The sequence below is a fragment of the Geotrypetes seraphini genome, chromosome 1, assembly GCF_902459505.1.
Source record: "Geotrypetes seraphini chromosome 1, aGeoSer1.1, whole genome shotgun sequence".
NCBI lineage: Eukaryota > Metazoa > Chordata > Amphibia > Gymnophiona > Dermophiidae > Geotrypetes > Geotrypetes seraphini.
The window spans coordinates 335,138,985-335,166,803 of NC_047084.1; the positions used below are offsets into that span (position 1 = coordinate 335,138,985).

At 43.4% G+C, this 27,819-nt stretch overlaps 1 protein-coding gene across 1 annotated transcript in view; it reads left to right on the forward strand.

The window, feature by feature from the left end:
• SNCA (synuclein alpha) overlaps nt 1–27,819 on the forward strand; it is a 272,359-nt gene that overhangs the window by 98,296 nt on the left and 146,244 nt on the right. Inside the window, exon 3 of the mRNA XM_033958983.1 lies at nt 11,480–11,521. Within this exon, the coding sequence (XP_033814874.1) occupies nt 11,480–11,521 (42 nt within the window). The remainder of the gene's footprint in view (nt 1–11,479; nt 11,522–27,819) is intronic.

A 27,819-nucleotide genomic window follows, 5' to 3' on the forward strand; every position in this document is an offset into this window, starting at 1 on the left:
TAGCAAGATGCTATCATAAATTCAAATTGTTGCCAATTTATCATCAGCAATTAGCAATTAATCATTAGCATCCAATTATTGGTGTTAATTGGCTTGGTGTTCATTTAAATTACATGCACAAATTACACCCACATCCAAATTTGTGTGCACAATTTTGAGTGGCATTTATAGAATTTGGGGGTTAATGCTAAAGGTAGGAAATATTGTTCCTTTTATTTATTTTTTTGGGGTGGTTTAATATTTTTTTTTCTTTTGGGGACTGTGACAGCGAGGGATTTTCTCTTCACAGGGATGTTGCTATGGCACTGGGCAGGAGAGGGGCTGAACCATTAGAAAAAAACATTAGAAAAAAATCCCCCAAACAAAAACTACATGTCCCAGATTGCCCTGCGCTCAGTGCTGAGTCACAGGGGCGAGACTCAGAGAGGCAAGAGTATTTCTGCCCAGGCTGTATTCATTTAGAGAGAGGTCCCAAAGGAGAGGTTCTGAGCAGATACAGCATTTAATTGAGGTAAGCCAAAAGGTTTAGCTAATTAATGTGTGAGGCAAATTTAAAAGAAATAAAAAAAGCATTGTGTTCTTTTATCTGCTGACCTCTCCTAGAAAAGCCAAGACAGCCTTTGTTGTCTGTTACAGGGACAAAACAGATCAGTGGAAACAAGATAGGACAGTTGATCACATCAGGCACAGCAGCTAGAGTACCACTAAAAGAATACAACAGGACCTTAAACCAAGACAGCAGGTTGCTGTCAGAACTCTCATTTTATACTAATCTCTCTTTAGCCTGGCTGGTGGATTATAAACAACTTATTCCAAAATCTTAAATTTATAAAGCAAATTAATTACAGTGCAGCACTGAAGATTAGGCTTTTTGTAAGCAGGTGGATTATATTTTCTTTCCAGCGCATTAGTTCACATCCTTATGCCAGGTTGGCATTAATCATGTGATGAATTGCCAGGAAGAGATCAAGTTGTGAATTTTTAATAATTGAACAGGCATAGGGTCTTCCAGGGATCTAGCCAGCTTCATGGATGAAAGGATTTTCTCAAAACCAGCACATGTAGAACAATTAAAAACTTGCCAGGTTCGTCCATCAGCAGATGGATATCAGAGACAGAGAGATCCAGTGATTTATGTACAAAGAAGGCTTCAAAAGCATCCAGACAGTGGGACAACAGCTGACCATTTGATTTTGGATAGGGATTGAGAATGTAGCCACTTGTGTTAAAAAGTTGCTTGGAATGGTTCTCACACGCATGGACAAGAACAGAGAAATAGATTTTTTTTTTTAAAGTCATGTGCACACTATCCCTAAATTCAGCACGGTGCTCTTTAGACTGAAGATGTTCTGCAGGTTTATTATTTTGCTCACTTTATATCATATCTCCCACGGCAACAGAAATAGCCTCCCCACGTCTCTTGTACTGGGTGCCTATGGGGAAAGCCTATGCTACAAGACAAAAATTAAAACTTACATATACCAGCAAGCTTTTAGAAGGAGATGCTCAAAGGAGCGTAGGTGAAAGGAGTGCCTCAAAGGCATGCCCAAAAAAGTGCTTGATGCTCCTTAGGCATGCTGGTGGCACAGTGCTGTATAAAATACTAGTAGATTTATATATAGCTTCTGGATTGATGTCACCTAAACATGAGTAGGTGGGGCTTAGCCCATCAATCAAGACCTGCCTGTGGCAAGCTAATAGAGGACGTCAGGGTAAACACTACAAAGCAAAAACAAAGGGAGTCTAAAGAACACTAAATAAAATAATTTTAAAAAATAGAATGCCAAAGAGGTAGTGACATAGTAAGGGAGGGAGGAGCAGTTCATCCTAGGCACCATCCTGATAGGGGCGTGGAACCCATCCTCTCTGCCCCCTGCTCCTTCCCTGCCCCCCCTGCCACATGCACGCATCGCTTCCCTTCCCCCATACCTCTGTAACGTTCCTGGCATGAGCAGCAATCCCCAACCTGGTGTTGTGCTGTGTGGGCTCTTCTTCTGATGTCACTTCCTGGAACTGCACCTAGGAAGTGACATCATAGGGAGAGCCCATGCAGGCACGACAGCAGGTTGGGGTTGCTGCTCATGCCAGGAATGTTACAGAGGTATGGGGAAGCGATACATGCATGTGGCAGTGGGAGGGGGATGCAGGAACGGAGCATTTAGGGGTAGGAGGTAGAGAAGAGGGTGTGGGAATTGCACCTCTGCCCTGGGCACCTCTCACCCTCATGCCACTGCATAGAGGATTGAAAAGGGGGAAGGGAAAGGGATTGGGACTTGTATAGTGCATTTTTTTTGTAGTTTTACAACTCAAAGCGGTTTACATACAGGTTCCTCAAGCATTTTCCATGTCTGTCCTGGTGGGCTCACCTATCTATCCTGGGGGGCTCACAATCTATCTAATATACCTGGGACAATGGAGGATTAAATGAATTGCCCAGGATCACAAGGAGCAGCATGGGATTTGAACCCACAACCTCAGGGTGCTGAGGCTGTAGCTCTAATCACTAGGCAACAACAAAAGCTAGAAGAATGCTAGGGTGCATAGAGAGAGGTATGGCCAATAGGGAAAAGAAGGTATTGATGTCCATGTATAGGACTCTGGTGAGACTTCATTTAGAATATTATGTACAATTTTGGAGACCGCACCTTCAAAAAGATATAAACAGGATGGAGTCGGTCTGGAGGAAGGCTACTAAAATGGTTTATGATCTTCGTCATAAGGCATATGGGGGCAGACTTAATGATCTCAATATGTATACTTTGGAGGAAAGGTGGGAGAGGGAAGATATGATAGAAACATTTAAATACCTACATGGCATAAATGTGCATGAGGTGATTCTCCGGAATGAGAGGACATTGACTGAAATTAAGAGGTGATAGGCTCAGGTGTAATCTAAGTAAATACTTTTTTTTACAGAAAGGGTGGTAGATGTCCAGTAGAGATGGAACGATGAGTGAGGTGACTGAATTTGTACATAACATTAAACTGTTCAAAGTTGTTAAAACGCAGGCGGACCTTAGGAATGACATCCAAATGGCAGATGAAACTTAATGTGGACAAATGCAAAGAGATGCACAATTACCGGATGCTAGAGTCCACCTTGGGGATTAGAGCCCAAGAAAAGGATCTGGGTATCATTGTAGACAATACGATGAAATCTTCCACCCAATGTGTGGGGCCGGCCAAAAAGCAAACAGGATGCTAGGAATTATTTAAAAAGGGATGGTTAACAAGACTAAGAATGTTATAATGCACCTGTATCGCTCCACAGTGCAACCTCATCTGGAGTACTGCGTTCAATTCTGGTCTCCGTATCTCAAGAAAGATAAAGTGACACCTAGAAAAGGTTCAAAGAAGAGCCACCAAGATGGTAAAGGGGATGGAACTCCTCTCGTATGAGGAAAGACTAAAACGGTTAGGGCTCTTCAGTTTAGAAAAGAGACGGCTGAGGGTAGATATGATTAAAGTTTACAAAATCCTGAGTGGAGTAGAACGGGTACATGTGGAGGATTTTTCACTCTGTCAAAAATGACAAAGACTAGGGGACACTCGGTGAAGTTACATGGAAATACTTTTAAAACTAATAGGAGGAAATATTTTTTCACTCAGAGAATAATTAAGCTCTGGAACGTGTTGCCAGAAGATGTGGTAAGAGCAGATAGTGTAGCTGGGTTTAAGAAAGGTTTGGACAAGTTTCTGGAGGAAAAGTCCATAGTCTGTAATTGAGAAAGACATGGAAGAAGCCACTGCTTGCCCTGTATCAGTAGCATGGAATATTGCTACTCCCTGAGTTTTGGCTAGGTACTAGTGACCTGGATTGTGCACCGTGAGAACAGGCTCCTGGGCTTGATGGACGATTGGTCTGACCCAGTAAGACTATTCTTATGTTTTTAAGACTGTATGAATTCAAAAAAACATGGGACAGGCATGAGGCAGAGGAGATAATGGATACTACAGAATGGGCAGACTGAATGGGTCACTTGGCCTTTATCTGTCATCATGTTTCTAGGATACTGATTTAAATACAACTTCAGGATTGATGTCACCTCAGTATTGTGGATAGGTGGAGTGAAGCACATCAGTCAAGAGCTGGCAGCACAAAAGTGTGAGGGATCTGGGAGCAAATGCACAGGATAGCGGGAGGAGGGGGCTAAGTACGGTAAATCAATCAAGAGCTGGCCACTGCAAGGTAATAAATGGATCAGAGTACCACAGGTGATTTTTTTCCCCCCCCACCTATACAGAGGTAATAGTTAGGCTATACCATTTCCTAATTTCTCCACCTGTAAGATAATTAGTGCTGTAAAACAATTAGCTTGTCGGCTTACTCGTTCATGTCTAAGGAAAATAGCATTCAGTACAAACCAAGGTCCAAACCTTTTGGTTATCTTTGCAAACACATCAGAAGGGACAAACTGGTAAATACAGTCTTTATTACCAAAATAAAAAAATGCATAGAGACATGTACTGTATCACTTACATAAAACATACTACTGAATATCTAAATAAATACTGTTACATAAACCATTGGTAGCTACTGGTATACCCTCAGCACCAGAACTAAATATATTGCACACAATATATCAACTAAGATCTCCTAGAGCAGGGGTGTCCAATGTCGGTCCTCGAGGGCCGCAGTCCAGTCGGATTTTCAGGATTTCCCCAATGAATATACATGAGGTCTATTTGCATGCACTGCTTTCATTGTATGCTAATAGATCTCATGCATATTCATTGGGGAAATCCTGAAAACCCGACTGGATTGCGGCCCTCGAGGACCGACATTGGACACCCCTGTCCTAGAGAGATAATCAGCTATGTTCCACATATGGCTAAATCATCAAAGAAGTCCCGTAACCTTCCTCACAAATGCACAAAAGGCAATTCTAAACTAAACCCCAAGTGAACTGTAAAATGACTTCCTGCTCACCATTTCACCAGGTTGCAATCCACAAAGTACAGTATTGGCAGAGAGAGTGGCGAAGTGGTTAGAGCTACAGCCTCAGCACCCTGAGATTGTGGGTTCAAACCCACGCTGCTCCTTGTGACCCTGGGCAAGTCATTTAATACCCCCCTTGCCCCAGGAACATTAGATAGATTGTGAGCCCACCAGGACAGACAAGGAAAAATGATTGGGTACCTGAATAAATTCATGTAAACCATTCTGAGCTCCCTTGGAAGAATGGTATAGATAACTGAATAAATAAATAACTGTCTCTTTCAGGTCAATGAGCCAGAAGCAGATCCCAGTTCTCTAAGCAATTTCAGCACAGGGTAAGAATTCACAGGTCTTACAATAGCCGGAGTTGTCAGCTGATATCAGTCTTAAGCAATTCAGAGAAAAGCTCAACAGTCCCTGTGAAGACAGGCGTCTTGTTTTTTTACAGGGAACTCTTCTCTGCAATCTTAGGTCTGGTATGGCACCCGCTGTCACTCCAGCTTCCATCCTCCTGCACAAATCTTGTAAGTTCTCTTCTCATTTTTCTTCGTCCTTGCAGCATCAGATATCACAGTTCTTCAGATTTAGTCCCCTTTTCACACATTCCATTGGGGAATATAAAAGGGGTCCAGTGTTTTAGTGTTGATACAAGGTGAGCTTGGCCTCACATACACAGCTTGCAGAAATTCCAAGGTGCTTTAAATGGTGTTCGCTACTCAGGCTCAGCACAAAATGGAGGTGTAGAAATAGCCCTACATGGAAACAGGTAAATTCTGCTGAATATATAACCATTTAAATAGGCAGATCATTTTAAATAGCTGTATCCTTCCCATCAATGATAATGACAGATTTTTCTGTCCCTTTAATTGTACATCTTTTGTGTGAGTGTTTGGCCCACGCCTATGGTCAGAATGCAGCTATTAGGCACGGGACACACGCACAACAGCTGAAACACAAAAAAACCCCAACAAAAATAAATTGCTCTGTAGCTCCCATGATCAGGAACTGTACTGGCCTGTGCTGAAGAGCTGTGTCTACCATTTAGCTCATGTGCACAAATACCCAGGGCCAGATTAAAGGGTAGGCCCAGTAGGCAAGTGCCTAGGGCCCAAAATGGTCAGGGGGTCCCGCTGTAGGAGGGCAAACAGACCACTGTAAAAAAGAAAATTTCAAATGGCATTGATCGTCAACACAGCCCCCCCCCCCCAAGCATCAATCAGTAATGTGGGTGGCCCCCCCCCTCGTTGACCCTTCTATCTCGCCCTCCCATCGCGACACGACTGACTGACCAACGAACCACCCTCCAGCAGCATTGGCAGTCGCAGCACTCTAAACAGGCTGCTTTGTAGCCTTCTCCTGCCAGTGATTCCCTCTGCCACGTCATCTATATCAGAGAAGGTTGCGATGAAGAATCAGCTGTATATAAACAAGAGAAATGAGAGGAGTCATTAGTATAAGTCCCATCCGGAAGTCGAATAGAAGGAATTAAGCAATGACCATTCCAAGCTTTAGTAAGATGGGCAAGGTAACGACCTGGACGATTACCAAAATGAAAAATTTACGATACAGATAATTACATTTTGATCTTTCATGAAGAAGAGTATATTCAAAGCTATCTGTGCTGCCAACATACCCTCTTTATGAGCCAAAGTAGGACATCGTAAATAGGTTTTCTGTGCAGTTTGATATTGGCATTCAAGTGAGATAATCTTGGAAGCAATATAATGATTACGTCTCGCAACATAAGCTATAACATCTCCATGTAGCACAGCCTTGGAAGCTTCCCTGTAAAGAATCGGATCACTCTCATGCTCTGAATTAAAATGAGCATAATCTGTCCATCGTTCCACATGAAACTGTTGGAAATGAGGGTCATCATATAAATAAGCAGGAAATCGCCAATTACCACATCTACAAGTATTTAATTCCAGGTCTATAAATATCAAGGTGTGGTCAGAAATGACCATCGGTCCAATAGTAGAAGTAAGAACTTTAGGAAACAAAGATTGAGATATAAGAATATAATCAATACGTGACCAGGTAGAGTGAGAACGAGAAAAGTGGGTGTAGTCTCTTTTCACAGGATATAATAATCTCCAAGGATCAACTAAGTCTACTGCTGATCATAAAAAAGGAACTCCTTTATGCAAAATAGAAGTCTGCTGTCCCGGAGAAGATCTATCAAGAGAGGGATCCAATGGGAAGAAATCAGCTGGCACCGACCGGGAGGAGGTAGGAGGATGGGGCAGGGTGCACTGCAGAGCCTGGGGGGGGAGGGGGGCTGAGTGCAGAGTCTGACAGGGTTTGGGAGAGAAGGGAACTGGGTGCAGAGTCTGACAGGGGAGGGAGGAAAGGGAGCTGGGAAAGACAGATACTGCATGTACTGGGAGAGGGTTGGGAAGGACAAATGCACAGGCGGGAGGGGGGGTTAGGAAAGGAGGAAAAGAGAGATGCTGCATAGGTAGAGTAGTGAGAAGGGAGAGAAATAAATGCTGCTGGTGGGGGAGGGAAAAGGAACGGAGAATTGTTGGATATAAGAATTACCATTCTTGGACAGACCAAAGGTTCATCAAGCCTAGTAATCTGTTTCTAACAGTAGCCAACCCAGGTACCAAGTACCTGGCAAGATTCCAAGGAGTAAAACAGTTTTTATGCTGCTTATCCTAGGAATAAGCAGTGGATTTCCCCAAGCCATCTCAATAATGGCCTATGTACTTCTCTGTTAGGAAATTATCCAAACCTTTTTTAAACCCTGCTAAGCTAACTGATTTCATCACATTCTCTGGCAATGAATTCCAGAGTTTAATTGCATGTTGTGTGAAGAAACATTTTCTCTGGTTTGTTTTAAATCTACTACTTAGTAGCTTCATAACATGCCCCCTAGTCCTAATATTTTTGGAAAGACTATCAGTGTTATGTTGACCACTTTTGATAATCCTTGTTCTTTATTGTTTGTGATTTAATAAAATGACAGTTGTACAGAATATTGCTTCTTTTTATACTTTAATAAAATGATTTAAATATAAAATCATAACTATTCAAGGCCTCTGTGGATGAGATCAGACTGAGTTCATGGGGACAAGGACAGAGCTCACAGGAACGGGGCAAGGACAGGTACAAGGCTCATGGAGGTGGGGATGGGGACAAATTTGTCCCCATTTCATTCTCTAGGCCTTTTCAAAAATCTATTCTTATAGGCAGGCCTTAACAGTCAAAATTATTAGGGAATTTTTTTGCACATAATTATGAAATTGCTATTCCTATTTATGTTAAATGAGAAAATGTGAAAGCAGCATTCAGGGAAATAATTATAGGTTTGGAGACAAGGAGTAGAGAAGGGACAATGTTAGATGATAAGATATTTAATAACCTAGGGTGCATTCACAGACAAGATAATAATCTGTTGGAAATTAAATTATAATTATTAAGTCAATAGGTGCATAATATTTTTTGCACTTTCATTGGAGTCACTTATGCAATATTTGAAAAGAGAAGAAATGAAAAGGCAAAGATTTGTTGAAGCATAAACAAGAAAGGTGTTTATATCTAAATATGAAAATTGGAACACAATTTAGAGTTCTACTCCCTGCTACAGCTCTGAGGTACCATTCAATGATGCACAATTTCTTTAATAAAGTAAAGTAGGGGACCTATTTGCTAAATTGTGTTATTTAACACATAGGCGCCTGAACAGGGAAGGCCACAGGGGCCGTGGCCTCCCCCCAAATTTGATCCCTGGTGGTCCAGGGGAGCAGCTGGCAGGAGCGAGCTTTCTGCGCTCCTGCCTGCTGCTAACCAGGTCAGTGGCAGCTGATTTCTTGTGCCGCTGAGCGGCAACCAGCAGGAACGCGCTTTGCGTTGCCTGCTCAGCACTCAGTGACTTCTTTGACTGGCTCCCGTGAATTTTCGTGAATCGTGAGAATTCACAGAAGCTAGTCAAAGAAGCCACTGAGCAGGCAGCAGCAAAGCGCGCTCCTGCTGGTTGCTGCTCAGCGGCACAAGAAATCAGCTGCCACTGACAGGAAGGAGGTAAGAGGATGGGGCAGGGTGCACTGCAGAGCCTGGGAAGGGAGGGGCTGGGTGCAGAGTCTGACAGGGATTGGGAGAGAAGGGAACTGAGTGCAGAGTCTGACAGGGGAGGGAGGAAAGGAAGGAAGGGGGCTGAGTGAAGAGCCTGACAGGGTTTGGGAGGGAAGGGAGCTGGGAAAGACAGATACTGCACGTACTGGGAGAGGATTGGGAAGGACAAATGCACGGGCGGGGGGGTAGGAAAGGAGGAAAAGAGAGATGCTGCACAGGTAGAGTAGTGGGAAGGGAGAGAAAAAATGTTGCTGGTGGGAGAGGGAAAAGGAACAGAGAATTGTTGGACATAGGTGTGTGGTGTGAGAGGGAAAGAGAGATGATGTATATGGGGAAAGGAAGACAGAGGGAGAATTGTTGGACATAATAGTGGTGGAGAGGAGGGAGGGAGAAATGTTACACTGTAAGGGAGGAGAGATGACTCAAAGAAGGGAGAGATGTCAGACCAATGGAATGGGAAGGGGAGAGAGATGCCAGACCACAGAAAGGAAGGGAAGGAGGGAAGAGAGATGCCAGACCACAGATTGGAAGTAAAGGAGGGAGAGAGAGAGATGCCAGACCACAGAAAGGAGAGGAGAGAGATGTTAGACATTGGGAAGAGGAAGGGAAGGAGAGAGAGAGATGCCAGTCCATGGGAGTGGAGAGAGATTCCAGACTATGGGAAGGAGAGGAGAACGATGCCAGACCATATGAGGGGGGAAGGGGAAGACAGTGATGTCTGCCCATGGGAGAGAGATGAGATGGTACATAGGGATGGAGAGGAAGGGGAGATAGAGAGAGGAGATGGTTCACAGCAATGGGTGCGACAGGGAAGAGATAAGAAGAAATGCTTCTTATGGATAGATGGGAGTAGGGGAGAAAAAAGAGGGAGGAGATGGTACACATGGATAGATGGGAAGGGTAGGCATGGAAAAGTAGATTTTAAGAAGAAAGCAGAAAAATGGAAAAAAGTTGAATGTTAAAAGTTAATGCTAAAGATGGATGTTTCAACAGTAATTTAGTCAGGGTAATGTGTATAAACCACTGGAGATAGGAAACCAACATATATACAAAATATGTAACATTTCTCCTATTATTCCAACCCAAAACCTTAAAGACAGTCAAGGATTGATATGCTTCCATATGCTCAGAGGCGTGTAACTCTCTTGGAGAGCTTGTCCACCCTCCTCGTGGAGTTTTATTTTCCAGTCATTGCATATAGTCCGCGTATTCAATCAAAAGCTGTTGTTTTGAGACAGTGGAGGTTAGAAACATAGACATAGAAACATAGAACATGACGGCAGAAAAGGGCCATGGCCCATCTAGTCTGCCCACACTAATGGCCCACCCCCTAACTACCTCCATGAAGAGATCCCACATGCCAATCCCATCTTTTCTTAAAATCTGGCACGCTGCTTGCCTCAATTACATGTTGTGGAAGATTATTCCAGCGATCAACCTCCCTTTCGGTGAAGAAATATTTTCTGGTGTCGCCATGAAATTTCCCACCCCTGATTTTCAACGGATGCCCTCTTGTTGCCGTGGGTCCTAGAAGCTGCAGTAGGGTTTGAACCAGCCTCCCCTGGTTCTCAGCCTGCTGCTGTAATCATTAGACTAGTCCTCCTCTCCTTCAGTGGGTACGAAAGACCATATGGGTTTTCCTCAATCTCAGGGAGAACACTTTGGAAATTACAAAATGAGCTTGCAGGAATCCATGGACCTGCAAAGCTAAATTTTCAAAGGTAAATTTCCAATGACAATTTCTTTTCAAAATTTGGGGCCAGCAAGGATTGATTGCAGGCAAAATATGCCCTCTAACTTTGCATTTGCATCATAGCAGGTGCAAATTATACATGGTAAAAAGAAAGAGGAGCAATTTGAAATTATATCTGCATATGTACTTTCTTTTTCCCCACTGTAGCCACTATCTATTCAACAAGCTAGGATCTTAACGGTTATTCCTAATCCTTTTCTCCTTTTAAACTGCTCTTATTTCTCAACATAGTCAACTTTTTTCATGCAGGTCCTCCAGAACTTTAAATCTGATGTTTGCATTAATACTGTTTATACTGTCTATACTTCTGTACAAACTGTACTATTTATACTTCAGAACTTTGAATCTGATGTTTGCATTAGTACTGTTTATCCTACATTATATGTATTTGCTTTCGATTGTTGTAAACCAACTAGAACTCTCAGGTATGGCGATATACAAAAAATAAAATTATTATTATTATTATTATCTCATTTCTCCAAGAAAAGCGTGCATACCAGTTCAATACTTTTGATCAATAAATGGAGAGCAGTTTGCAAACCACAAAATTTATGTATATAGCTGCCATGTTGCCTAGACTAATCCCTTTGAAAATTTCCCTCAAAATGGGCAAAACCATTTAGAACCTCTGGGTCTAAATACTTAAGGAAAAAATCTACTTCTTTTCTACCATTTGCACTGAAACACCATGCTTTGCTTTCTTGTAGGATCAAAAACCAAGGAGGGAGTTGTACATGGAGTGACGACAGGTAGGTACAGCAATATCATTTTCATTTTAAATATACTCAGGAACTTCCACTTAAGGCAGGGGTGTCCAATGTCGGTCCTCGAGGGCCGCAATCCAGTCGGGTTTTCAGGATTTCCCCAATGAATATGCATTGAAAGCAGTGCATGCAAATAGATCTCATGCATATTCATTGGGGAAATCCTGAAAACCCAACTGGATTGCGGCCCTCGAGGACCGACATTGGACACCCCTGACTTAAGGGATCATTTTCTACAGGTTTCCTAAAGTTAGACACTGGATGAGATGCACTAAGCATGCATTCTATAACAGCAATCACACGTGCAGTTGCCATTATAGAATAAAGTGTGGGCTTGATTCTATAAAAAGTGCCTTAATCGCAGATACCTAGCGACGTCTAATTTTTACACGCAACTCAATTGTTTTTTAAGAGATCCCTCTTTGCCGGATCGTGGAAGGCAAGAAAAAACCAAAGAAGGTGACTAGTTGGTGCTCGATCTCCTTTATTAAATAATATTGTGCTGACTCCATCATGTTTTGGTCCTAAAAAGGCCTGCCTCAGGAGTCTGATTAAATTAACTGAGGAAAGAGATAGTTGAGGGTGCAGAATCATATAATACTTTTCTTCTAGACTTTAAAAAGACTCTTATCTATTCGCCTGATGTCAAAAGAGAGATGGTTAAAGTGACTGTAATAATTCACTTCCCAACTTTATAGCTCACACACAGTGGTCCAAGGCTAAGCTGTGGACTTCTTTGTTTTTTTCCTTGCCTGCCATGGTAATTGGTCACACCATTGAAAAACAATTATTAACAATTAAGATTGCATGTGGATATCTGCAACCCCTAGCAGTGCCTATGTCAAAGTGCCTGACAATACCTACCTCAAAAGTAGGTGTGGTTAAGGGTAGAGAATAGGCGTGGAAAACATACATGCGTAGAAAACTAGGCGTGCGAGTTAGGCACCAGTAAATTAGGCCTAGTAAATTAAGCCTACAAGTTAGGCATGGTTTGGTGCCATTTATAGGTTACAGGTTTCATTTATTTGATATACCGCTAACTCACTGAAAGCAAATAAAGCGGTCTACAATAAAAATGCAATAAAAAAAGAAAAGAACTCCATCATAAAAAGGAAAGCCCATCCCAAAAACCTCCCCATAGTCAATCCCCAAACACACAATCATGCCACATTCGTATTAATAAAACCTATAACTGTACTTCATAAGAACATAAGAGCTGCCATCTCCGGATCAGACCTTCGGTTTATCGAGTCTGGCGATCCGCACACGCAGTGGCCCAGCCAGGTGTACATCTGGCGTATTTTTAGTTAGTGAACTACACTATAGTAGAGTCCCCTAATGGGAAGAAAATCACAAATATTTCTTATCTGAATATTCCCATATATATATAAGAGAAGGTGTATGACACCAGTAGTTAAACTATATTTAGGAAGAGACCTCAGAAACGGAGCCCACGCACAGTCGTTTTTCATAGACCGAGAAATTCAACGTGGTCACATGCTCCTTTGCTCCAATCATCGGTCTCCTTCCCACGTGTATTCTATCCTATATTCTAAATATACTATAAATATTTTAAGGAGAATGTAGCTATTTAATTTTTAGTATTTATTTTAAGAATTCTTACTTTAAAAATAATCAAATTCCTCTGGTATGATAAATCAGGTGTCTACACTCACTCATTGGAGACCAAACTGACATAACTTATACACTTCTAATTTTAAGTTGTTGTTAAACATTCAAATGAAAGAACAGGTGCTCAGCAATAATGTTTTTGAAAAAAGTACTTCCTTAGCAAAGCAGCAGATGAATCCAGACAAGTGGGAATAGCTCACATCGACCAGCAGGTGGAGATAGAGAAACTGATTAACCGTTGGCCTTATAGCCTGGTATTCTCTCTGTCCATTCAGTTTGCTCTATCTCCCAGCAGGAATGTGAGCTAGTCCTCTAGCTCCTGGATTTTGGCTGTGCCGGGTGCATTTCTGAGCAACTTGAGTCTGCTGTTGAGACTAGCTCTCTTCAGATAGACAGGGGTGCCTGGCTGAGCGGTGCCGGCTTTAGGAGTAACACCTGGGCCCTCCCAGGTCCCTTATCCACCCTACCCTCCGTAGGATTGAGGGATTCATTGGGCTCTGCTGTTCTTCTTTCCAGTATAAAAAAAAAAATAAAAAATTAAGAATAGAGCCTGATAGTAATGTGCTGTTCCTGTTAGGTCAGCTATAATTACAACTGCCAGCCATAACTTAGCGGTCTAGGAATCGCGTATTGGGGGTGAGTACATTTCTGCTATTTTTTGTCTCCTCGCTCCGCGTTTCGGCCGTCCGACACGAAGTCGACCGAGGGCGGGTCGGGGTCGCGTGTTGAGGGCTGATTTTTAAACGAGCAGAAAATAATGGCGGCAGAGGCTGCAAAGCGGTGTTCTCGCTGCGGTAAGCGAAGGACACTGCTAGGTTTGTGCTCAGCCGGGTGTTCAGATACACCGGCAGAGGCTTCTCAGGCAGCAGAAGTTGCTCATTCCCGCGTTGGGGAGGCGCAAGTGATTTCCCCTTCCCTCGCGGTTGAGTCGGCCAGACAACAAACTACTGGGACGGAGGAGGGGAAGCCAGCGGCGGTAGTGGCGTCAGAGACGCTGGGAGGAGCCGCGGGTCCGCTCCTCTGTTCGGATCAGACTGGGTTGGCTGGATTCGGGCTAAGTTCATTTTCGCCAGAGTTTGTTATGTTAATGCACCGAGCTTTTATGTTGCAGGGCTCTCAGCCTGCTCAGCCGGCTCAGCCGGTGCCTGTGAGTGTGTCGGGGCGTCCGGTTCCATCTACTTCCACTTCTGGTTGTGCTGGCAAACCTCCGTGTGCGGCTGCGGTTCTTGCGGTTTCTCCCGGGAACTCACGGGTAGCAAAAAAACGCAGACTCACAGCCGCGGACGAGGGAGATCCTATTCCAGTCTCCCCGTTATCTCTTCCTGACTCCCTTGAAGAGGGTGAGGTATTAGACTTGGAAGATCCCCCGGGTAGGGAAGTAGATGATCCGTCCGCTCTACGTCTTTTTCATAAGGAAGAACTTTCTTCTTTAATTTCTAAAGCGTTGCAAGGCTTAAACATCTCGCAAGATGATGCTACTATTTCTGGTTCCGCCAATCCCCTTATGACAGGGACGCGAAAGCCACCTAGGTCCTTCCCAGTGCATGAGGCTATGCAGGAACTTATCACGGCGCAGTGGGACACGCCGGAGGCAAGTCTGAGGGTAGCAAAGGCCATGCGGCTCTTGTACCCGGTTGCTCAGAATGAACTTGAGAAATTTCAATTACCCAGGGTTGATGCGCTGGTGGCCGCAGTTACCAAAAAGACTACCTTACCGGTTGAAGGGGGAGTTGCTCTAAAGGATACTCAGGACAGGAAGATTGAATCTTCTCTGAAAATGTCCTTCGAAGTAGCTGCGGTCACTCTACAGGCCGCGATTTGTAGTTCATATGCGGCACGGGCGTGTCTGCAGTGGTCTCAGTTAATGACTGATAATTTAATGGAATCTGGAGGTTCGGTTCCAGTAGAACTGGCTGATTTGGAGTCAGGTCTGGCATATTTAGCAGATGCTTTATATGATATTATTCGGGCTTCCTCAAAACAAATGTCTCTTTCGGTGGTTTCTCGTAGGTCTTTATGGCTCCGTAATTGGGCGGCAGATGCAGCGTCTAAACTCCGGCTCATAAAGCTCCCTTTTAAAGGCCATTTGCTTTTTGGGGAAGATTTAGATAAATTAGTTAAGGATTTTGGGGATACCAAAACCCAACGGTTGCCGGAAGATAGGCCTAGACCCCCGTTGAAATCCTCCACCTCGAGACAGCGTTTCCGGGATGTTAGAAGATATCGGACAGGTAAACAGGGTTTTAGGTCCACGTATGGTTCCTTCCCTTCTTCGAGGCCTAGGTTGCCGCAGAAAAGTTCCTTTCGTGCAGCAAAACCTCCTTCAGCTCAGTCAGCCCGTGCTCCAGCAAATCGATCTTCACAATGACGGGGTCTTGGCTCCCTCCGCTATTCCCTTAGGGGGAAGACTGTCGGCTTTTGTAGCGGAGTGGGCCAATATCACGTCGGATCAGTGGGTGCTAGAAATTATTCGAGACGGTTACAAGTTAGAGTTCTCCTCTCCCGTCGCCGATTCTTTCTTGGTGTCCCCATGCAATGGGGTAACCAAAAGGGACTCGGTACGAATGACTCTTCAGGTACTTCTTGATCTGGGGGCGGTGGTGCCGGTGCCACAGGAAGAAGTGGGCCTCGGCAGATATTCCATTTACTTCATTGTGCCAAAGAAAGGGGGGTCGTTCAGACCGGTGCTGGATCTCAAAAGAGTCAACGAATTTCTCAGTATCCGTCATTTTCGGATGGAGACAGTTCGGTCTGTCATTGCGGCAGTGAGGCCGGGGGAGTTCCTCACTTCCCTCGATCTCAAGGAGGCGTACCTCCACATTCCGATTTGGCCCCCGCATCAGAGGTTTCTGCGGTTTGCGATCCTAGGCCAGCATTATCAATTTCGGGCGATGCCCTTTGGTCTGGCAACAGCTCCTCGCACTTTTTCAAAGGTGATGGTGGTTGTGGCAGCATGTCTCCGCAAGGAGGGGATTCGAGTTCACCCTTACTTAGACGATTGGTTGATCCGCGCCTCTTCAAGGCAGGAGAGTTTGTCGGTGACTCAGAGAGTGATTTCTTTCCTTCAGTCTTTGGGGTGGATCATCAACTTTCCCAAGAGTTCGCTGTCCCCGTCCCAGTCCTTGGTGCATTTAGGGGTGATGTTCGATACTTGTCGGGGAAAGGTGTTTCTACCCCGAGAGTGGGGAGAGAAGTTACAGTCTCAGATTCGTCTACTTCTCGAATCCCCGAGACCTCGGGTTTGGGATTATGTACAGGTTCTAGGCTCGATGGTGGCGGCTCTAGAGGTGGTACCCTGGGCTCGGTTCCACATGAGGCCGTTGCAAATGTCTCTTCTTTCACGGTGGTCCCCGGCATCCCAGGATTACGATCAGTGTCTACAGTGGACTCCTCGAGCGGCTTCCAGCATGCAGTGGTGGCTCAACGAGTTCAATCTTTTTCGGGGCATGCCGTTAGCGACGCCGGATTGGGTCGTAATCACGACAGATGCCAGTCTTCGGGGCTGGGGGGCTCAGTGCCTCCAAGCATCGATACAGGGGGTTTGGTCCTCGGTAGAGGCCCAGTGGTCAATCAACATGCTGGAGTTGAGGGCTATCAGGCTGGCGCTTCTGGCATTTCAGTCCAGAATTCAGGACCGTCCAACCAGGATCTTTTCGGACAGCGTCACAGCAGTGGCGTATATCAATCGGCAGGGGGGTACCCGGAGTCCTCAGTTAGCCGAAGAGGCAATGGTGCTGTTTCAATGGGCAGAGACGCATGTTCCTCTCCTCTCGGCGGCATACATTGCGGGTCACGAAAATATTCAGGCAGACTTCCTCAGCAGAAATCGTCTCGATCCAGGGGAGTGGGAGCTGTCCGCTCAGGCGTTCGATATGCTAGTCCTAAAGTGGGGGCTCCCGGAGATAGATCTCATGGCCTCGTCTCGCAATGCAAAGCTGCCTCGGTTCTTCAGCAGACGCAAGGAACCGAACTCGGAGGGGGTAGACGCGTTAACCCTCCCTTGGCCTCCAAATTCCCTCCTATACATATTTCCTCCTTGGCCAATGATAAGTCGAGTGTTACATCGCATCGCTCTCTTCCAGGGACAGGTGATCCTGGTAGCTCCAGATTGGCCACGTCGTCCGTGGTACGCGGATCTGATGCAACTATATGCGGGCGATCGGTTAAAATTTCAAGTGACTCGGGAATTACTGACTCAGGGTCCAATCTCCATAGAAGATCCGTCCCACTTTGGTCTTACGGCCTGGCTATTGAACGGTCGCGGCTAAGGAATAGAGGTTATTCGGAGCAGGTTATTGCCACGCTTCTTCAAGCAAAGAAGATTTCCACGTCTACCTCCTATGCTAGAGTCTGGAAAGTTTTTGACTCGTGGTGTGGGAGGCACGGGATTTCGCCCTTCCGGGCGTCTTTATCGGCTATTCTTTCCTTTCTGCAAGAGGGCGTAGCTAAAGGATTGGCCTATAATTCTCTGAAGGTTCAGGTAGCGGCCATTGCTTGTTACAGGGGCCGGATTTCTCGTTTGGCGCTTGCATCACAGCCCGACGTAGTCCAATTTTTAAAAGGGGTTCACCATATCAGACCTCCTGTGAAGAGACCGTGTCCCTCATGGAGTCTTAAGCTGGTCCTTGGGAGGTTACGAGCGGTGCCTTTTGAGCCTTTATCCATGGCTACGCTGAAAGATGTCACTTTGAAAACAGTGTTTTTGGTGGCTATGGCTTCGGCAAGACGGGTGTCTGAATTGCAGGCGCTATCTTGTAGGGATCCTTTTTTGCGGATTTCGGATGCTGGTGTATCGGTTCGAACGGTACCGTCCTTCCTGCCGAAAGTGGTGTCTTCCTTTCATATGAACCAGTGTTTATTCCTCCCGGCCTTTCGGAAGGAAGATTGGGGGGAGCAGTACTCGTTGTTGCGTCTCCTGGATGTGCGCCGGATGATTCTACATTATTTGGGGGTGACTAACGACTTTCGTCGGTCGGATCACCTCTTTGTATTGTTCGCGGGAAAAAACAAAGGAATGGCCGCGTCGAAAGCTTCCATTGCGCGTTGGGTCAAGGAGACGATTGCTTCGGCTTATTTGTTGACAGGGAAGCAAGTGCCAGAGCAACTTCGTGCTCATTCGACTCGAGCTTTAGCTACGTCGTGGGCGGAGTCCGGGGGTCTTTCCTTGGAGGAGATTTGCAGGGCGGCTATTTGGTCGTCGGGAAATACCTTTTCAAAGCATTACCGGTTAGATGTAGCAGCCCGTGAGGAGGTTAGTTTTGGCGCTTCAGTGATTGCGGAGGCGGCATTAGCTTCCCACCTGATTTGAGTTTTGCTTTGCTACATCCCACTTGTCTGGATTCATCTGCTGCTTTGCTAAGGAAGGTAAAATTATGTTCTCACCTGTTAATTTTCTTTCCTTTAGAAGCAGCAGATGAATCCAGAGCCCCACCCTTTAAGGTAAATATCTATATAGGTGTTCGGGGGCAGTCTTTGTTTATTTTCCAATTGGGTTATTGGTGGTAGTTGTATTCAGTAATGTTTCATTGTTGCATTTGATACTGGAAAGAAGTTTTGTAGGATGCTCATTCTCCTATCTCGGGATGCTTGGGCAAGGAGCATAACTGAATGGACAGAGAGAATACTAGGCTATAAGGCCAACGGTTAATCAGTTTCTCTATCTCCACCTGCTGGTCGATGTGAGCTATTCCCACTTGTCTGGATTCATCTGCTGCTTCTAAAGGAAAGAAAATTAACAGGTGAGAACATAATTTTACCTTAGCTTTCATTTTTTAGCTGCTAATGTATTTATAAATGTATTTATAAATGTAGTGGGAAGGAGACCGATGATTGGAGCAAAGGAGCATGTGACCACGTTGAATTTCTCGGTCTATGAAAAACGACTGTGCGTGGGCTCCGTTTCTGAGGTCTCTTCCTAAATATAGTTTAACTACTGGTGTCATACACCTTCTCTTATATATATATATGGGAATATTCAGATAAGAAGTATTTTTAGTTACCCATAAGGAGATATGCATCTAGTTTGCTTTTAAATCCTAGAACGATGGATTCCGCAATAACCTCCTCTGGGAGGGCATTCCAGTTGTCCACCACTCGTTGCGTGAAGCAGAACTTCCTGATATTTGTCCTGGACTTGTCCCCCCTCAGCTTCAGTCCATGTCCTCTTGCCCGTGTCACATTGGACATTGTAAATAACTTTTTTTCCTGCTCTATTTTGTCGATTCCTTTTTGTATTTTGTAGGCAGGCAGCTGGCTCCTCCTCGCCAGTGTGTCGCGGCATACCAGAAATCTCAAGAGGCACACAGGTGTGCCACGGTACACAGTTTGCGATACACTGCTACCACTTTTCAACAATCCCAATAGTGACAACAACACACAGACAGACACATCCACACAAGAAACTTCAGATAGGAAACCTGATAGAATGCACAACAACCACACAAGAAAGCATTCCAACCACATGGGGACGAAAACCACCCCACAACACAAAGAAGTCAGGTCACAAACTCTCCCATACTTCCAAGAACCTCCTTCACCCACAGCTTATTCCCAACATCCACAAGAATCAAATCACAATCCCCTGTGCGTATATGAACATAAGATCAATCAGCCCAAAGGCAGACCTATTAAAAGACTGGATAGTTAAAGAACAGTTAGGCTGCCTTTTCCTAACCGAAACCTGGCTATCCTCCGACTCGGACCCTAGCATTACAGAATTCTGCCCTAAGGGACACAAACTCGAATTAGTCTGCCGAGAAAAAAAGCGAGGGGGCGGTCTGGCTATCCTAGTGAAAAACAACCTTACCATTACAGTCCTAGACAAACACTCCACCCCCCAATCAGACCTGCTTGCCTGTCAACTCTCCAGTAACTCACTCAAAGATACCCTAACTTGCATCCTCTGCTACATCGTTCCAGGAAAATGGAATACCACAAAACATGATCTTGAAGATTTCATCTTCCGGAACTCATTAACCTCAACACACAACCTGCTTCTTGGCGACATAAATCTCCACCTAGAAGACAGCTCCTCCAAACAAGCTGAAGGCATAATCTCATACCTCAATGCACTCTCCTACCAAATTCTGTATCCGCAACCCACACACGAAAAAGGCCACCAACTCGATATTGCAGCTTACATGGCCCAACACCCCCATACACCTAACATTCATATCACCAATGGGGCTTGGCACCCCTCTCTATGGTCAGACCACTTCAAATTCACCTTCAACATCAACTGGACACAAAGCACAAGCAAACACGAAACCCACAAAACCACCTTCAAAACCCGACCAAAAATCGACCCCTCTACCTTCTGGACCACAGTAGACCCCGCAATCGCCTCCATAGACCACAAAGTATTCATTCGCCAGTGGCGCTCCCTGAGCGAAACAACCCTGAATGGACTAGCCCCAGAAAAGACAAAACACAAACTTTGCAGATCCTCTGACAAATGGTTCGACACAGAACTTCTTCAACTAAAAAGACACTGTAGACAACTCGAAAGAGTATGGCAAAAAAAGAACCAAGAACTAACCAAAGTAGCTTGGAGAAACCTAATAAAACAATACAAAGCCAAACTTAAAGAAAAACGAAGAGCTTACTACTCCAAACTAATAGGCACAGAATCCATAGACACAAAGAAACTCTTCCAACTTGTGAAAAGCCTCACAGACACTCAGCCATTCCTAGCCACTCAAGGAATCCAACCTCCAACGGCCACCCAACTAGCAGACCACTTCAAGAACAAGATCGCTACCATCAGAGCCTCCTTCTCCAATTCACCGACCCTCCTAGAAGAGATCATAATAAACCCAACAACTGATGAAGCCACTGCAGCCGACAGACACTGGTCCAACTTTAAAAAGGTGCAATGGTGGGACTTTAACCAACTCTACAATAAATATAGTCGAGCCTCATGCGACCTGAATAATTGCCCCTCATATTTACTAACAAATGCCTCCCCCAAATTTAGAGCTTGCCTATTGCAATGGATCCAAACAACGCTCACGGAAGGCCAATTCCCACAAGACCTAGGAGAAATCATAGTCACTCCAATACTGAAAGACCACAAAGGACCAATAGACACCCCTTCCAACTACCGACCCATAGCCTCTATTCCATTTTATGTTAAACTAATAGAAGGTCTGGTTGCCCAATACCTCACCAACTACCTTGAAGACCACAACCTACTCCACCCAACTCAATCAGGGTTCAGATCCAACCACAGCACTGAGACACTGCTAGCCTCCCTTCTAGATACAGCCCGACAACACCTTAGCAAAGGAAGAAGGATGCTGATAATTCAACTAGACCTCTCAGCCGCATTTGACCTGGTTGACCACAGTATACTTCTTCAGATATTAGAAGCAATAGGGATCTCAGGCGGAGTATACAATTGGTTCCAAGGATTCCTCAAAACAAGAACATACAGAGTAAAAACAAAAGATCTAATATCGGAAACCTGGACCAATCCCTGCGGAGTACCTCAAGGTTCACCACTCTCACCCATGCTCTTCAATGTCTTCATCGCCTCCCTTGGTACCCTATTAGACAAACTCGAAGTAACCTCATTCAGCTATGCAGACGATATAACCATACTCCTTCCCTTTGACTCACAAGACCCCACTACAACAGATAACCTGGTAAAAACCCTAGAAATAGTGGAAAACTGGATGACAGAACACAAACTGAAGCTCAATCCAGACAAAACTAAATTTCTACTGCTTGAAAAAGACAAAACCCCTTCGATAACAGAACTAGAAATAAAAACCACCAAATATCCTATACAGACCACTCTCAAACTCCTTGGAGTAACAGTAGATAGATGTTGCACTCTTCAGGTGCAAATCAACAAAATCACACAAAAAGCATTCTTTACCATGCGCAACCTTCGCAAAATTAGAAAATTCTTCGGCAAAGAACAATACAGACTCATAGTTCAATCCCTAGTCCTAAGTCTACTGGACTATTGCAATATCCTCTACCTTCCTTGTCCCACCTACCTAATAAAACAACTACAGACTGTCCAGAACACTGCCCTCAGACTGATCTATTCCCTTCGAAAATTTGACCACATCACCAACGCCTTCCTAGATTCACACTGGCTTCCAATACAAGCCCGCATCCAATTTAAGCTATATTGCATAATATTCAAAACATTAAACGGAACGGCACCCTCCCACTTAAACAACCGCCTAAATAGGAACCTCTATTCCAGACAAAGGAGAACCCAGTCCCCTTTCTCCTACCCCCCTTATAAAGGAACTAAGCGCAAAAAGATGTACGACAACCTACTAGCAACACATGCAGCTAAATTGGACCCCTCCATCACCAACCTACTGACAGCTTCAACTGACCTCAAAGCTTTTCGAAAAGAAATCAAAACCATACTATTCAAGAAATACATTCTAATTTCCTAACCCCACTCCTCTCCCCTCTCTCCCCTTCTTAGGATCCTCCCTTCAACATGTGATTTAGACCTAACGCCTTTAACTGTATTCCTCTTCCTGAAAACGTCCAGCTATCGTTTAGATGTATTAGGCCCTACGTCGTTAATTGTATTCCTATTCCTGGAAATGTCCAGTTATCTTTTTGTTGTAATCCGCTTAGAACTGCAAGGTACAGGCGGAATAGAAGTCATTAATGTAATGTAATGTAATGTATAGATATTGTATGGAGACTAATCATGCTCAAAATATGTCCACAAGTCTCTTTACCTAAAGTCAATAACATAAATATTGCAGTGAGTAAAATACAATAATCATCATTATGAAAACTACTCATAGTTGATGTTTTACCTCTGTCTTCTTTACCCCCTTTTTTACAAAGCCGCACTAGCTTCTTTAGTGCTGGCCACGGCAGTAAGAACTCTGATGCTCGTAGGAATTCTATGAGCGTCGGAGTTCTTACTGCTGCCACCGGCGCTAAAAACGCTTGCGTTGCTTTGTAAAGGAGGAGGTTACATAAAATAAAATTAAAATCCACTTATTCAGTACACCTGACTTGAACTAAATGGCATACAGCCAAAACATACACTGTTAATAATCTATATATATAAAATCGGAGGTATGTATGTGTGTATGTATGTGTGTGTGTATGTGCCGCGATCACACAAAAACGGCTTGACCAATTTGAACGAAACTTGGTATGCAGATCCCTCACTACCTGGGATGATATGTTCTGGGGGTCTCGCGGCCCACCTGCACACGTGGGCGGAGCTACAAACAGAAAATCAGATTTCACCCATTCATGTCAATGGAAAAAATGTAAAAAGCTGCCATTCTCACTGTAATTCAAAAACGGCTTGACCGATTTGAACAAAACTTGGTATGCAGATCCCTCACTACCTGGGGTGATATGTTCTGGGGGTCTCGCGGCCCACCTGCACACGTAGGCGGAGCTACAAACAGAAAATCAGATTTCACCCATTCATGTCAATGGAAAAAATGTAAAAAGCTGCCATTCTCACAGTAATTCAAAAACGGCTTGACCGATTTGAACGAAACTTGGTATGCAGATCCCTCACTACCTGGGGTGATATGTTCTGGGGGTCTCGCGGCCCACAACTCTATGTTGCTTGCTCAAGGCTGGGTTCACCCAGCAATTTATATGTTCTTGCTCCAGGAGGTGAAACTAAAAATGTTGTTTATAATCACGTTTTGCGTTAGTTGTATTGTATTCATTTTGTCAAATATTTCACATTATAATTTGAATATTGTACTTTTTATTAAGCTGTAAAAAAATAATTTCATTCACCACTATAAAGTATCTTTATTTGAATCCATTTACAGTGTTATTGCTATAATTAAATACCCGTGCAACGCCGGGGCATCAGCTAGTAATTAATAAAGAGAGAAAAAAGAGAAACACTGATTAAATAGAGAAGTCAATATGGAAGAGACTTGAGACTTTAATTAAAGAAATTGTAAACAAGGATGAAACAGGCTTTTATTAATAGAGGAAATATGGCAGATAATGTTAATGATAAAACTAAACTTGATACTTCATTTGTCTGCATTATCTTTTTCCTGTCTTGTGTTTGCTTTGAAATATTACCTACTTGCCTAAGAGACAGATTTTTATAAAATTACGAGGCCCTTCATTAAGCTAATGTGGAGTTTATTGCACAGTAAACTGTAACGTGAGCCCACACTATTGTCTCCTGCACTAAAAGGGCAGCCAGCTCAGTAAAAATCTCTTATTTGCTGCCTTGTGGGGAATGGGTGGGATCTGAGCATTTATAGGAACATGTAAGTTCCAGAGGAAAAGGGGTGAAAATTATCAGGTTTAAATCAAAGAGAACACACAGAGCTCAAGGTGTCAATTGCAATTAGGTATGACTCGTATGACAGAAAAATGTCAACTTGATAGAAAATTAAACTGAAAAGATCACTACCAGTGCTGGTGCCATTATACACTTCTTCTTGTGCTTTGGGATTTTCCTACTAATGTTTTTGCTGCTTTACCCTTCTCCTGGTACTTTGAGGGTCTTCCTAACAATGTGTTTGCCGCTTTGCCTTTTCTTTGGCATCTTAGGGTCTTCCTTCATTTGGTTGTGCCACTTTGCCCTTCTCACGGTGGCTTCGAGTCTTCATGCCACTGTTGGTGTCATTTTCCTTTTATGGGGGGGAGGGGTTGTGGTGTCTTTATGCCATTCTTGATGTCTTATATTGCTGTTGCCTTTTTTATAGCTGCATCTCAAAGTCAATTGCATTCTAGGGGCCCTTTCACTAAGCTGCAGTAAGCACCAATGTGTGCTTTCCACAGTTTAAAAGGGCATACCACAGGGCGTGTTGAGGTGTCCCAAGGTACTTTTGATGAGTGCAAGTGCCTCCAGCATGCTAATTAATAAGATTAATTTTTTTGCCATGGGAGTCTGGAAGTGGAGAGTGGATTTGTCTGCACTAATTAGTTAGCACAGCTACATTACTGTGGCTAACTGATTGACATAGGATTAGCATTGAGCTGTGGTTTACTGTAGAAGGGCTGTAGCTCACTGGTTGAGCTGCTGCTTCTGCACCCAGAGGTTGTGTCCTGGTGCTGCTCCTTGTGACCCTTTGAAATCCAGTGCCCACCACTTTGACTATCTTTGACATGCCAAAGCAACAAAAAAGGCAGTATACAAGTCCCTCTTCCCTTTCCCCTTAGAGGCAAATTCTATATAGTCTGCCTAAAGTTAGGCACCTACATTGGCGTACCTAGCTGATGTAGGTTTTTAGTGCAGGCCAGCACAGTAAATGCTCCAATGCTCATGAGCATGCTTGATAAAAAAAGAGGGGGTCAAATTATTTAATAGACAATCAGTGCCGATAATTGATCATAATTGACATAAATTGCACTTAATTGAATGTTAAGCACCTAACTTAGTGGGTACCTATCCCAACGTAGGCAGGGTTAGGGGGTGGATCATGAGTATGTATTGCATATAGGTGTCTGTTTTGAACTTGGGCACCAGTAGGTACCTAACCTAGGTGCATGTATTTAGACCAAGAAAACCCTGGCATAAATAGGATGATTCTTTTTTTATATAAATCTTTATTGATTTTTCAAAACTTAGACAATGCAATACAATTATCTGAACATAAATATTTTATAAAACGCATTATTAAACATACAATTTATACTTATAACAATCATTTTCTTCCCCCCCTTCCCCCTCCTTCCCTTAATACAAGAAGTCAAATTATGTAATTATAATATAATCAAGTAATTTTAATAATCAAAATACCTTTCCCACCCCCACCCTCCCCTGGATGTGTAAGGAAGTCCACCAAACACAAAAAAAATAAATAGATAAATACATTACAATTATTATGATGTTACAAATATAGTCAATGGGCTCCACACTTTATTACTGTAACTACTGCTAAACCCCAAATACCTTGCATTCATTTTCTCATAATTATTCGTGGTACACACATTTGTCCACCAAAACGTATAATTTAGTCTGTCATACCTTTTCCAATTGTGTGTAATCAATTGGATAGCTATTCCCGTCATTATCATAAAAAGATGACATTTATATTTATCCAAAGAAGGCTTAACATATAAAAGCGTACCACAAATTATGGCTTCATATGTTAGGGGAATTACTGAATCAAGAATAAGATTAATTTGTCTCCAAATTGATTTCCAGAAATTAAGTATCAAAGGACAGTAATATAACACATGATCCAAAGTCCCTATATCATTATGACAATGCCAACATCTAATAGGATGATTCTAAAGTTATGACATCTAGTGACGCCTAAGGCCATTTAAGTGGCATAATTCTATAAAGCACGCCTAACTTTTCTAGAATTGAACTTAGCTCCGCACTAGTCAACACCTAATTTTTAGACGCCATATATAGAATTGGGCCCTTAATACCATAAAATAGGTGGTGGTAAAGGCTTGGTGCTAAGGGCTCATGCGCTAATTTTTGCTAATGGCCCTGTGCTATTGGCAATATTAGTGCATGGCCATTAAATCGGAAAGTGGAAAATTGGTCATTTTCTGGCCACGACAAAAAGTGGCTTTAGTGAGTAGAAAAAGATTAAAATTATTATTTATTGATTTGTTATACTGCATTTACCAATTAAGGACCTAAGCGGTGAACATAATTACTAAAAAGAAACCATAGAAAGGAAAGGAACGCCAAGATGAAAAGAAAATTTCCAGAGAAAACATACATACAATCATTCAATAAAAAAATTAAAATAATCTGCATAGCGGCTTACTAAGGCCACCTTTTTTAGTGTGCATTTCAATTAACTCCAATTAGCGTCAATTGTGAGGTGTTAATTGCCAAATAAGTTGTTTGAGTACATCGACTATACACACCAATATATATGTACAACTGTAGGCACCATATATAGAATTTAGAGGTAAGTGAGATTCTATCCAATATTTAGCATTATTTAACTGGTCAACATCTTTAAAAATCTAGGGCTTATTTTTGGGATAGGTCTTATTTTCATGGAAACACACAGTCTGCTAGCTGCATTTAAAATAAATTAAACTGACATCTGGCATTCACAGTTTTCAATAAAGTCACTTAACTTCTCTGGATCCTCAAAATTAAGAGTCTTATTGTCATATGTGACCTTCATTATGGCTGGATAAAACAGCCCATATCTCGCCCCTAGACTCTTTAATTTCGGTCTGAAGTCCAACAGTTTCTTTCTTTTCTGAGCCGTAGCCCTGGCGAAGTCAGGCACAATGTATATTTTTGAATCCTGATATTTTAAATTCCGATTTTCTTTAGCCAGTCTCAGAATTTCTGCAACCTGCTGAAATCTTAACAACTTGAATATCAAAGGACGCGGTCCCAGCTGTTTATTTGATCTTCTTGTCGGAATTCTGTGAGCCCTTTCAAATTCCATCGGATACTTGAACTTTAACGGTAGTTTTTTAGGTAAAAAATTTTCTAGAAATGAAACAGGATCATTTTTTTCTGATCCTTCCGGCAGCCCAATTACCCTCAAATTATTCCTTTTACTGCGATTAATACAATCTTCCAGATCACTTGTAAGGCTCATAAGTAACTTTTTATCTGACTTCAACTGTCTAATCTCCGCTTCAGTTACCTCAGTTCTTTTTTCTAACTGATCCATTTTTATATCTAACACTGCCATTTTCCTTGTAAGAAGCGCCACTTCATCAATGGC